We start from the raw sequence: 13,601 nt of genomic DNA, 5'->3' as shown, positions 1-13,601 counted from the left end.
GCATCTTCAGAAACAGCTCCATTTCTATCTTTAATATCTTTTTTTTCCCTTTCAAGGTTCTTTTGAAGACCCTGACCTGGAGTTACATACTGATTTTGGTTCTTTGCGGAAATAGGACCCACTCTCACGGTGTCACGACTGGCCGCTTTTCGATATGACAAGGATGCGGCCTGGAAGACGAGCGCACCTTCAGGGTGCTGGATTTTCATAGCTCTGGAGGCGGGCAGATTCAAGGTCAGTACCATCGCCTGTGTTATGGGAGTACACAAAAGATCAAAAGCAGCGAGCTGGCTGCTGGCTGTGCCCAGAGACCCGGGTTCTTTGGGCACAGAGCTTGGAAAATATGACGCAACAGACTTTTAATACCATAAGTCAGCAGAGTTGTTTTGTTATGTCTCCCCTTTCACTGTGAAATGGGGATATCTCTTTTTTCCTTATTAGGGAGAGAGAGAGAGAGCCTGTGATATGTCGAATACCGAGTGAACGAGTAGTCTTTAGAGTACTGCAAGTCTGTGTCTTTATTGATGCTTTGCTGCATGCTTGAGTGCACGGGGGGGGGTGCCGATGTTTTTTGATGATGGGGGAAGGGAGGATTGTTGCTTTGCTTTTGCTTATGCGTGAGAAAGGGGAGTTGGGGGGCTTTGGGGTTCTAACACTTAACTGTCATTTATTCTTCAGGGCACTCTGTTTTCACAGATGTTTACGAAAAAAAAGAATTTCAGGATGTATATTATATACATTTCTTTGACATTAAATATTCCTATTGAACCTATTAATACTGGAAAAAAGACCACATATGCCAAAACATTGGCACACTAATACATTTTAGAATATATCATAATTGCCATAACTTACCAAGAGTTCAGAGGTTCCTAATTTATCCAGTTCTAGTGATTGTATTCTCGAAATATGTACTCCCATTTCTCGGTGTATTCCTGAACATTCTATACATGTCAAAATTCCTAGGTTGGTTGACAGCCAAGTTGGATCTGTACAAATACATAAAAAGTATTCATTGTAAAACAAATCCTTCCTCCAAAATAATAAGAGAATATATGTAAATTATTGGAAATAAATAACTTCTGGTAAGATGGCGGCATGCTCAGATGCAGCAGCCTCTACGAGGCAAACCAAAGGTGATAATGTCTTTTTTAAACATTTTTTTTTACAATTGCAACACCCTGCTGGACATTAACGAGTTAAAATATTGTAGATCTACCCCGTCAGCGAGTTGCTTGTTAGCAGAGAAACTGAAGAAGCTAGACTTAGACCATAAGATAAAGGAGCAGAAGTCAGCCATTCGGCCCATCGAGTCTGTTCCACCATTTTATCATGAGCTGATCCATTCTCCCATTTAGTCCCATTCCCCCGCCTTCTCACCATAACCTTTGATGCCCTGGCTACTCAGATACCTATCAATCTCTGCCTGAAATACACCCAATGACTTGACCTCCACTGTCACCCGTGGCAACAAATTCCACAGATTCACCACCCTCTGGCTAAAAAAATTTCTTCGCATCTCTGTTCTGAATGGGCGCCCTTCAATCCTTAAGTCATGCCCTCTCGTACTAGACTCTCCCACCATGGGAAACAACTTTGCCACATCCACTCTGTCAATGCCTTTTAACATTCAGAATGTTTCTATGAGGTCCCCCCTCATTCTTCTAAACTCCAAGGAGTACAGTCCAAGAGCGGTCGAACATTCCTCATATGTTAATTCCTCATATTCAGGATATACATCCTATCAAAAGGACAGACAGGTTGGCAGAGGGGGTGGGCTGGCTCTGTTGGTGAGGAATGAAATTCAGTCACTTGAGAGGGGGGACATAGAATCAGGAGATGTAGAGTCAGTATGGATAGAACTGAGAAACTGTAAGGGCAAAAAGATCCTGATGGGATTTATCTACAGGCCCCCAAACAGTAGCCTGGATATAGAGTGCAAGTTAAATCAAGAGTTAAAATTGGCATGTCGCAAAGGTAATTCTATGGTTGTTATGGGGGATTTCAACGTGCATGTAGACTGGGAAAATCAGGTTGGTACTGGACCCCAAGAAAGAGAGTTTGTGGAATGCCTCAGAGATGGATTTTTAGAGTAGCTTGTATTAGAGCCTACCAGGGAGAAGGCAATTCTGGATTTAGTGTTGTGTAATGCCAGATTTGATAAGGGAACTCGAGGGAAAGGAGCCATTAGGAGGTAGTGACCATAATATGATAAGTTTTAATCTACAATTTGAGAGGGAGAAGGGAAGATCGGAAGTGTCAGTATTACAGTTGAACAAAGGGGACTATGGACCCATGAGGGAGGAGCTGGCCAAAGTTGCCTGGAAAGATACCCTAGCAGGGATGACAGTGGAACAACAATGACAGGTATTTCTAGGAATAATAGAGGGTACAGGATCAGTTCGTTCCAAAGAGGAAGAAAAATTCTAAAGGAAGTAAGGGGCGACTGTGGATGACAAGGGAAGTCAAGGAGAGTATAAAAATAAAAGAGAGAAAGTATAACATAGCGAGGATGAGCGGGAAGCCAGAGGATTGGGAGACTTTTAAGGAGCAACAGAAGATAACTAAAAAGGGGGGAAAAGATGAGGTACGAAGGTAAGCTAGCCAAGAATATAAAGGAGGATAGTAAAAGCTTCTTTAGGTATGTGAAGAGGAAAAAATTAGTTAAGACCAAAGTTGGGTCCTTGAAGACAGAAACGGGTGAAATTATTATGGGGAACAAGGAAATGGCAGACAAGCTGAACAGGTACTTTGGATCCGTCTTCACTAGGGAAGACACAAACAATCTCCCAGATGTAATAGTGGCCAGAGGACCTAGGGTGACAGAGGAACTGAAGGAAATTCGCATCAGGCAGAAAATAGTGTTGGGTAAACTGATGGGACTGGAGGCTGATAAATCCCCAGGGCCTGATAGTCTGCATCCCAGGGCACTTAAGGAGGTAGCTCTAGAAATCATGGATGCATTGGTAATCATTTTCCAATGTTCTAAAGATTCAGAATCAGTTCCTGTGGATTGGAGGATAGCTAATGTTATCCCACTTTTTAAGAAAGGAGGGAAAGAGAAAACAGGCAATTATAGACCAGTTAGTCTGACATCAGTGGTGGGGAAGATGCTGGAATCAACTATAAAAGATGAAATAGCGGCATATTTGGATAGCAGTAGCAGGATAGGTCTGAGTCAGCATGGATTTATGAAGGGGAAATCATGCTTGACTAACCTTCTGGAATTTTTTGAGAATGTAACTATGAAAATGGACATGGGAAAGCCAGTGGATGTAGTGTACCTGGACTTTCAGAAAGCCTTTGATAAGGTCCCACATAGGAGGTTAGCAGGCATAATTAGAGCAAATGATATTGGGGGTAGGGTACTGACATGGATAGAAAATTGGTTGGCAGACAGGAAACAAAAGTAGGGATTAACAGATCCCTTTCAGAATGGCAGGCAGTGACTAGTGGGGTACCGCAAGGCTCGGTGCTGGGACCGCAGCTGTTTACAATATACATTAATGATTTAGATGAAGGGATTAAAAGTAACATTAGCAAATTTGCAGGTGACACAAAGCTGGGTGGCAGTGTGAAATGTGAGAAGGATGTTATGAGAATGCAGGGTGACTTGGACAGGTTGGGTGAGTGGGCAGATGCAGTTTAATGTGGATAAATGTGAGGTTATCCACTTTGGTGGTGAGAACAGGAAGGCAGATTACTATCTGAATGGTGTCAAGTTAGGAAAAGGGGAAGTACAATGAGATCTAGGTGTCCTTGTTCATCAGTCACTGAAAGTAAGCATGCAGGTACAGCAGGCAGTGAAGAAAGCTAATGGCATGTTGGCCTTCATAACAAGGGGAGTTGAGTATAGGAACAAAGAGATTCTTCTGCAGTTGTACAGGGCCCTGATGAGACCACATCTGGAGTATTCTGTACAGTTTTGGTCTCCAAATTTGAGGAAGGACATTCTAGATATTGAGGAAGTGCAGTGTAGGTTCATGAGGTTAATTCCCGGGATGGTGGGACTGTCATATGTTGAAAGATTGGAGCGACTGGGCTTGTATACACTGGAATTTAGAAGGATGAGAGGGGATCTGATTGAAACATATAAGATTATTAAGGGATTGGACACGCTGGAGGCAGTAAGCATGATCCCGCTGATGGGTGAGTCCAGAACCAGAGGCCACAGTTTAAGAATAAGGGGTAGACCATTTAGAACAGAGTTGAGGAAAATCTTTTTCACACAGAGGGTTGTGGTTCTGTGGAATGCTCTGCCTCAGAAGGCAGTGGAGGCCAATTCTCTGGATTCTTCAAGAAAGAGTTAGATAGAGCTCTTAAAGACAGCAGAGTCAAAGGATATGGGGAGAAGGCAGGAACGGGGTACTGATTGTGGATGATCAGCCATGATCACAGTGAATGGCGGTGCTGGCTCGAAGGGCTGAATGGCCTATTCCTGCACCTATTGTCTATTGTCTATTAACTCTCTCATTTCCGGAATCATTCTAGTGAATCTTCTCTGAACCCGCTCCAACGTCAGCACATCCTTTCTTAAATAAGAAGCCCAAAACTGCACACAGTACTCCGACTGAGGTCTCACCAGCGCCTTATAGAGCCTCAACATCACATCCCTGCTCCTATATTCTATTCCTCTAGAAATGAATGCCAACATTGCATTCGCCTTCTTCACCACCGACTCAACCTGGAGGTTAACTTTAAGGGTATCCTGTACGAGGACTCCCAAGTCCCGTTGCATCTCACAACTTTGAATTCTCTCTCCAATTAAATAATAGTCTGCCCATTTATTTCTTCTCCCAAAGTGCATGACCATACACTTTCCAACATTGTATTTCATTTGCCACTTCTTTGCCCATTCTCCCAATCTGTCCAAGTCTCTCTGCAGACTCTCTGTTTCCTCAGCACTACCGGCCCCTCCACCTATCTTTGTATCGTCAGCAAACTTAGCCACAAAGCCATCTATTCCATAATCCAAATCATTGATGTACAATGTAAAAAGAAGCGGCCCCAACACGGACGCCTGTGGAACACCACTGGTAACCGGCAGCCAACCAGAAGAGGATCCCTTTATTCCCACTCTCTGTTTCCTGCCAATCAGCCAACACCCTATCCATGTATGTAACTTTCCTGTAATTCCATGGGCTCTTATCTTGTTTAGCAGCCTCATGTGCGGCACCTTGTCAAAGGCCTTCTGAAAATCCAAATATACAACATCCACTGCATCTCCCTTGTCTAGCTTACTTGTAATTTTCTCAAAAAATTGTAATAGGTTTGTCAGGCAGGATTTTCTTTTAAGGAAACCATGCTGACTTCTGCCTATCTTGTCATATGCCTCCAGGTACTCCGTAACCTCATCCTTGACAATTGACTCCAACAATTTCCCAACCACCGATGTCAAGCTAACGGGTCTATAATTTCTTTTTTGCTTCTTTGCCCCCTTCTTAAATAGCGGAGTGACATTTGCAATCTTCCAGTCCTCTGGAACCATGCCAGAGTCTGTTGATTTTAGAAAGATCATTGCTAATGCCTCCGCAATCTCCACAGGTACTTCCTTCAGAACACGGGGGTGCATTCCATCTGGTCCGGGAGAGTTATCTACTCTTAGACTATTCAGCTTCCTGAATATTTTCTCTGTCGTAAATGTGACTGCGCCCACTTCTCTTCCCTGACACCCTTGAGCATCCGGTATACTGCTGATGTCTTCCTCAGTGAAGACTAATGCAAAATACTCGTTCAGTTCCTCCGTCATCTCCTTATCTCCCATTACAATTTCTCCAGCATCATTTTCTATCGGTCCTATATCTACTCTCACCTGTCTTTTACTCTTTATATACTTGAACAAACTTTTAGTATCCTCTTTTTGATATTATTTGCTAGCTTCCTTTCATAGTTCATCTTTTCCTTCTTAATAACCTTCTTAGTTTCCTTTTGTAAGCTTTTAAAAACTTCCCAATCCTCTGTCTTCCCACTAATTTTTGCTTCCTTGTATGCCCTCTCCTTTGGTTTTACTTGGTGCGGATCATGCTGCTGCTTGCAACAGACAGGCATTGGAATGTGTGCATGAAAGCGGTGTGCAGTCTAACAAGTGGTCATCTTTGTCACTTTTCTTGCGAATGCAAGATCCTGTTGGAATTGTTAATGTGGAATGCTGCAAGTCTGATTCACTGGTTTATTAGCAAACGGCAGGGGAGCTGTGTGGCCTTGCTCAAACTGAGGACGAGGCCTCAAGCTGCATGTCGCCTGTTTGCAGCCACCTGGGAGAGAGGCGTTGGAGTCAGTGTGCTGTGCGTACATGCCAGAGTCATTGCTGCCCTGTAGAAGGCAAGATGCATTCTATTCGACTGCACACTGCTACAACATTCATGGACTCAGGGACTTGGAATATATATATATATTTTTTGGGACTACATTTTATTGCTGTCCTACATCGTTATATGTGCCTTGTGCTGTGTATGACTGCTGGCGCTATGTTTTGCATCCTGTCCTGGAGTAACACTGCTTTGTTAGGCTGTATTCATAGGTATTCCTGTAAGGTTGAATGATAATTAAACTTGAACTTAAATGTAACATTGTTTTAAAGTTGACGAGTGTCTCAAATTTAATGCCATACACGTTTTGTACATTTCTGCTCTTAAATTTTCCTCATCATAGATCATGCATTAGATTCTGCTAGTATCAGCATTCATTTGAACACAGTTGATGCCACCATTAATAAAACACACTAAATTATTCTCCTTTTCTGCCATATGGAGAAGGTAGTGAACATGTTTTGTTTACAGAAGCAAATTTATATGTCTCCATGTCAGAATCAGAATCAGCTTTATAATCAGAGACGTATGTCTGGGAAATTTGTTGTTTTGTAAGACTAGTATTGTGTAATACATAAGAAAATGCTACAAGTTACAATAAGAAATACGGAACAGAAATAGTAGTGCAAAAAAGAGCAAAATGTAGGGTAGCATTCATGGGTTCATATTCTATTCAAAAATATGATGGCAGAGGGGAAGAAGCTTTTCGTAAACTGTTGAGTGTGTGTCTTCAGGCTCCCGTACCTCCCCCTGATTGTAGCAATAAGAAGTGGGCAGGTCCTGAATGGTGGGGGTCTATAATGATGGATTCTGCCTTTTTTGAGGCATTGCCTATTGAAGAAATTCTCGATGGTGATGAGGCTAGTGTCCAGAATGGAGCTGGATGAATTTGCAACCCTCTGCAGCATTTTCCATTCCTGTGCGCTGGTGCTTCCAAACCAGACTGCAAAGCAACCAGTCAGAATGTTTTCCACAATACATCAGTAGTACATAGCTGCTGGAGTGCTTCAATTTGTTGTGTCAGGATAGATTTTCAGAGATGTTGACACCAAAGAACTTGAAGCTGCGCACCCTTTCCACCGTTGAACCCTTGATGAGGACTGGTATGTGATCTCCTGACTTCTCCTTCCTGAAGTCCACAATCCAGTTCTTAATCTTACTGACGCTGAGTGCAAGGTTGTTGTTGTAACTTCATCTTACCCTACAGGCCACAACTGCACTATTTTTACAGTTATGGGCCTGATCAATCCCTCAAGGCATGGATGGCACTCAAGTGACATTCAAGGAAATACAATGCTTAAGTCTGAAACCGGATGCTTTATCTACAAGATTTGTATTATCCTATTCAATTTACCAGCATTCTTCTGACCAACGCTAGGATGGAGCCAGCACATTCCCAGCATGGGAAAACAATCTACTAAAATCACTTAGAAAGATCTTTTAATGTGATTCCAGAACATGAACAATTGAGCTAAATAGGCATACTTGTGTAACACACTCAAGTGCTGGAGGAACTCAGCAGGTTAGACAGCATCTATGGAAATGATTAACTAGTCCACGTTTTGGGCAGAGACCCTTCATCAGCACTGGAAAGGAAGAGGGAAGATAGCAGAATAAGAAGATGGGAAAGGAGGACAAGCTAGGAGACTGGTGAAGCTGAGTGGGCGAGGAATGAAGTAAGAAGCTAAGAGGTAATAAGAGGAAAAGGGCTGGAGAAGAAGGACTCTGATAGGAGAGGAGAGTGGATCATCAGAGAAAGGAAAGGAAGGATGGGCACCTGTGTGAGGTGATAGCTAGGTGAGGAGAAGAGGTAACAGGCCAGAGTGGGGAACATTTATGGTGTAAACAATACCCTTCAGGAACTCTGTGAAAGGCAAAGAAATCAGTGGTAAAAATCAAACTTCAGCAATTACTTTGAAACTGTCTCCACAACATGAATGTTAAGTATATTAAATTTGAACTACATATATCATTAACCAATATTATATGCAAAATACTGTAGCAATAGTATGACACACATGAACAGGCAATTGTGAAACTCAAAAATAAAATTTACAATAAGATTGCATATCACAAGTATTACCTGCAGGTGGCAGAAGGTTAATTTAACAAAACTAAACTGAAGTAAGTTTTTTTTAGATCTGTATATGTAGCTGCTTTTGACACTTTGTTGGGCACAGCAGCTACATAAGAAAGATCAGATCTGTTACCCAAGAATGAACAGTGGTATAACAGAATCCGATTTACTATCGCTGACATATTTCAAGATTCAAGATTGTTTAATGTCATTTCCTGTACACAGTGTAAAGGAAGGAAATGAAATTTCGTGAATGAATGGTCTAGATAGATGTCGATGTGGAGAGGATGTATCCTATAATGGGAAAGTCTCGGACCAGAGGGCACAGCCTCAGAATATTAGAATAGAGATGAAGGAGAACTTCTTTAGCCAGAAGGTGGTGAATTTGTGGAATTCCATACACAGTGTGGAGGACATCCTTGGATATATTTATAGCAGAAGTTGATAGGTTGATTAGGAAGGTCAAAGGTTACAGGGAGAAGGCTGAAGAAAAGGTTTGAGGGGGAAAATAATTCAGCCCTGACCGAATGGCTGAGCAGACTCGATGGGTCAATTACCCTAATTCTACTATGTCTTATGGTCTTATAAGAGCAAGTAGGTGAATATTTGGTAATGCCAAGATGACCTTTAAACTTGTGTGGTGATTTAATCTATAATCATACGTCGAGCTTAACTAAATAGAGTAGATTCTAGTTAATTGGGACACATAGGGACCAGTGCATTTTGGCTCAATAAAGAGGCTGCCCCAGTTAGCCAAAGTTTCATGGAAATGTTAAAAAGGCATAAAAAAGTCACACTACAGTTTAACAGAATAACAAATTGTGTATTTAAATGAAAACAGAACAAACCAGAACATTAACAATACTACTACAGCACTATAAAACTGTAATTCCTAATAGTTATCGAGGGAGGAATTCATCCACAGTGCAAGTCTTTTGATTGACTGTGAACACATCAGCACAGAGTCCTAGTGCAGATAATGGAATGCCTTCATATAATGCACTCAAAAAGTGAATTCTCCAAATCTTCATTTTCATTGTAATAGTCAAAACTTTTAAATTCTTCCTACTTCCTAACTTGTTGAAGTAGTGAAATCATTTCGTATTCACTCTCTGCCATTTCTTGCATCTCCAACCCTGAATGCTTTAAACCATTGTGAGCAAAACAGTTCTGAATTGTTTTACTGTTTATTTCTTGCCAACTATCAGTGACAAAAATTACTGCTTTTGAACACAAACACTTGCAATTGACGATCTACATTATAACAGCAGCTGTGTAAAAAGGGCCTGGAGGATTATCAGGGACTCCAGCCACCCCAACCAAAAACTGTTTCAGCTGCTTCCATCTGGCATAAAGGCCAGGACCAATAGGCTATGGGACATCTTCTTTCACCAGGCCACCAGATTTAGCAATACATATTGATCTGATTGAATATCTGACTGTACATACATGAATACAAAACAATTATGTATATAATCTTAGTGTCTGGGCAATATCCTCCCACAGCTCCTTTCCTCATTGTCTGTACATTGCAACGGAGATGCAGCATAAAGATTGTTATTCCCTCATATTGTGAGGTAGATGTAAGAAATAAAATTCTAATTCTAATTCTATTTAAAAGCCATTCACTCTAAGCACAGTGCAGTGTCTAATAGCCACAAAAGTACCTGCAACTTACATGAGTTAGAAACTTTTCGGCAACAGTCTCCAGGCCTAATAAAGTGACAGAGTGTCCCATATAAAAAATAAACAAAGGGAATCATGGCTATCTTTTTGATTAGTTTTTGTTTTCCAAGATTTGTCCCAAAGAAGCAGCTGCCCCAATTAACTAGAATCTACTGTATATAAGAACATAAGAAATAGGAGCAGGAGTTGGCCGTCTGGCCCAACAAGTCTGCTCCGCCATTCAATAAGATCATGGCTGATCTGGCCGTGGACTCATCTCCACCTACCCGCCTTTTCCCCATAACCATTAATTCCCCTACTATGCAAAAATCTATCCAAACCTGTTTTAAGTATATTTACTGAGGTAGCCTCCACTGGTTCATTGGGTAGAGAATTCCAAAGATTCACCACTGTTTGGGAAAAGCAGTTCTTCCTCTACTTCGTCCTAAATTTACTGCCCCAAATCTTGAGGCTATGTCCCCTAATTCTAGTCTATCCTACCAGTGGAAACAACTTTCCTGCATCTATCTTATCGATCCTTTTCATAATTTCAAAGTGGAAGAGAAGAAGATGGCGGCGTGACACAGCTTGCGCGGCCACTCCGGTGAATGATATCTGTAATCTGTCAAGTAGGGTGCTGTGCACAATCCTGATTTGATGGAGACAGACGTGAGGGAACGGAGGAACATCTGGAGAAACTTCTGAAATGCCTTTTTCGCTGCCGCTGTTACTGTGTGATCCAGAATCTCTGGAGGGGAAGGCCCCGAGTCCTCGGCTTTGCTTGTTGCTCAGCGGTCGGGACGGAGTCGAAGCGCTCGGCAGAGATGGTGCTCGGTGTCGAAGGGCTGGTCAGAGGCTCGAAGTTTTTGGACGGGCTCAGAGTTGGCTGTGGTCAGGTGCTTCCAATGCATCAACAGTTGCCGGTGCCTGGAGGTTTATGGCATAGAGAGTTTCTCCCTTCTGCTGCCTGTTATTGGGACCATCGGGACTATCAGGAGTCGATCGGAACCTTGAGACTTTTTTTTAACTATTCCCATGGTCTGCTCTTTATCAAATTATGGTATTGCTTTACATGGCTGTAACTATATGTTATAATTATGTGGTCTTGTCAGTGTTAATCTTTGGTTTGTCCTGTTTTTTTTGTGATATCACTCTGGAGGAACATTGTATCATTTCTTAATGTATGCACGCATTTCTAAATGACAATAAACGAGGACTGAGTGTCCTCATAATCTAATCTAAAAATTTTTGTATGTTTCTATAAGAGCTCCTCTCATCCTTCTGAATTCCCAGGCAAATCAATTTCACCTCATAATCTAACCCTCATCTCTGGAATCAACCTGATGAACCTCCTCTGCATCTTGTATATAAAACAAGGTCTGTCCTGTATCAAAATGTCCAAGTAATTCTGTTCCTGAAATGCATCCCCATCCAGCGCAGTGCCTTTTTCGAACTTCTGAATTCAAAACAAGCCACCGGCAGCAAATGTAACACCAATATTTGAAGGTAGCAGCGGGGCGGGGGAGGGGAGGAGAGAGAGAAAAGAGAAAATAGAGAAATCTAGGCAAGTTATCCTCACATCAATTTTTAAGAAAATGGTGGAATCCGTTAATAACAAATTGTTAACAGGCCATTATTGCAAACCAACATTAACTACCATGGATTTAATTCTAGATGAAATCAAACAACTTGATTCAATTTGTACCCGGTAAGACACTTCAACATTTGGTCAGAAAGCTGCAGAACAATTCTAAGAACACATAATTAAAACAACATTTTAAAATCATAATATGAAAAGAATAAAGACCTGGTGCTCCACAATCGCAACAGATATCATTGCCAGGCATCCGCTGCACATCTTCAATGATGGCTTTGGTTAGATCCTCTATGCTATTCTCTCCACTGGTCTGCTCTCCTCTGAATGCCATATTTAATGCTTCCTCTTTGCTGTTAGTTAATACTGATATCCATCTGTGTGGAAACAAATTAAAAATATCAGAATTACTATCACCTCAAATACAATAGCATATCAAAAATACATTTTATAAAATTGAGTATCTTGAATTATCTTAGTGAAAATATCAGTACTAAACTGTTTACAGAATTTCATGCGGTGATGAAAGGGCATACAGCAGTGATATATCCCAGTTAGTTGGCCGGTGTCACAGCGACAACCTTGCATTCAGCATCAGCAAGACCAAAGAGCTGATTGTGGACTTCTGGAAGGGCAAGACGAGCGAACACAAATTAATCTCACAGAGAGATCAGAAGTGGGTGGGGAGAGTGAACAAATTCAAGTTCCGGGGTGTCAATATCTCTGAGGATCTAACCTGATCCCAACATATCGATGCAACTATGAAGGCAACAAGACAGCGGCTATATTTCATTAAGAGTTTGAGGAGATTTGGCCTGTCACTGAAAACACTCAAAACCTTATACAAATATACCATAGAGAGCATTCGAACTGGCTACATCACCATCTGGTAAGGGGTGGGGTGGGGGGGAGGGCTACTGCACAAGATCAGAGTAAGTTGCAGAAACTTGTAAGGTTAATCAGCTCCTTCATGGGTACTAGCCTCCACAGTATCCAAGACATCTTTTATGAGTGGTGGCTTAGGAAGACAGTCTCCATCATTAAGGATCCCCATGATCCAGGACATGCCCTCTTAATACTGTACAATCGGGAAGGAGGTACAGAAGCCTGAAGGCACACCTCAGTGATTCAGGAACAACTTCTTCCCCTCTGCCATCCGATTTCTAAATGGACATCGAACCCATGAACACTACCTCACTACTTTTTTTCTTTCTTTTTTTTGCACTACTTATTTTAACTTAACTATCTAATAGACATATACAGAACATAGAACATAGAATAGTACAGCACAGTACAGACTCTTCGGCCCACATTGCTGTGCTGGCCCTCAAACCCTGCATCCCATATAACCCCCCACCTTAGATTCCTCCATATACCTGTCTAGTAGTCTCTTAAATTTCACTAGTGTACCTGCCTCCACCACTGACTCAGGCAGTGCATTCCACGCACCAACCATTCTCTGAGTAAAAAACCTTCCTCTAATATCCCCCTTGAACTTCCCACCCCTTACCTTAAAGCCATGTCCTCTTGTACTGAGCAGTGGTGCCCTGGGAAAGAGGCGCTGGCTATCCACTCTATCCATTCCTCTTAATATCTTGTATACCTCTATCATGTCTCCTCTCATCCTCCTTCCCTCCAAAGAATAAAGCCTCCCTTAATCTCTGATCATAATCCATACTCTCTAAACCGGGCAGCATCCTGGCAAATCTCCCCTGTACCCTTTCCAATGCTTTCACATCCTTCCTATAGTGAGGTGACCAGAACTGGACACAGTACTCCAAGTGTGGCCTCACCAGAGTTTTATAGAGCTGCATCATTACCTTAAACTCTATCCCTCGATTTATGAAAGCTAACACCTCATAAGCTTTCTTAACTACCTTATCTACCTGTGAGGCAACTTTCAGGGATCTGTGGACATGTACCCCCAGATCACTTCTGCAACCTATCAATGTCTCTC

At 41.9% G+C, this 13,601-nt stretch overlaps 1 protein-coding gene across 5 annotated transcripts in view; it reads right to left on the bottom strand.

The window, feature by feature from the left end:
• The window catches only part of LOC134351808 (arf-GAP with SH3 domain, ANK repeat and PH domain-containing protein 1-like), a 729,826-nt gene that overhangs the window by 156,764 nt on the left and 559,461 nt on the right, over positions 1–13,601 (bottom strand). For all 5 annotated transcript variants that reach the window (XM_063058512.1, XM_063058513.1, XM_063058511.1 and 2 more), the window contains exons 16-17: positions 11,858–12,021; positions 856–989 (exon numbers count right to left, since the gene is read on the bottom strand). In XM_063058512.1, coding sequence (XP_062914582.1) covers positions 856–989; positions 11,858–12,021 — 298 coding nt within the window. The remainder of the gene's footprint in view (positions 1–855; positions 990–11,857; positions 12,022–13,601) is intronic.

This window comes from Mobula hypostoma, chromosome 9, assembly GCF_963921235.1.
Source record: "Mobula hypostoma chromosome 9, sMobHyp1.1, whole genome shotgun sequence".
Taxonomy (NCBI): Eukaryota; Metazoa; Chordata; class Chondrichthyes; order Myliobatiformes; family Myliobatidae; genus Mobula; species Mobula hypostoma.
Note: the sequence above shows the minus strand (reverse complement) of the source record. Positions and strands in the feature narration are given on the sequence as shown.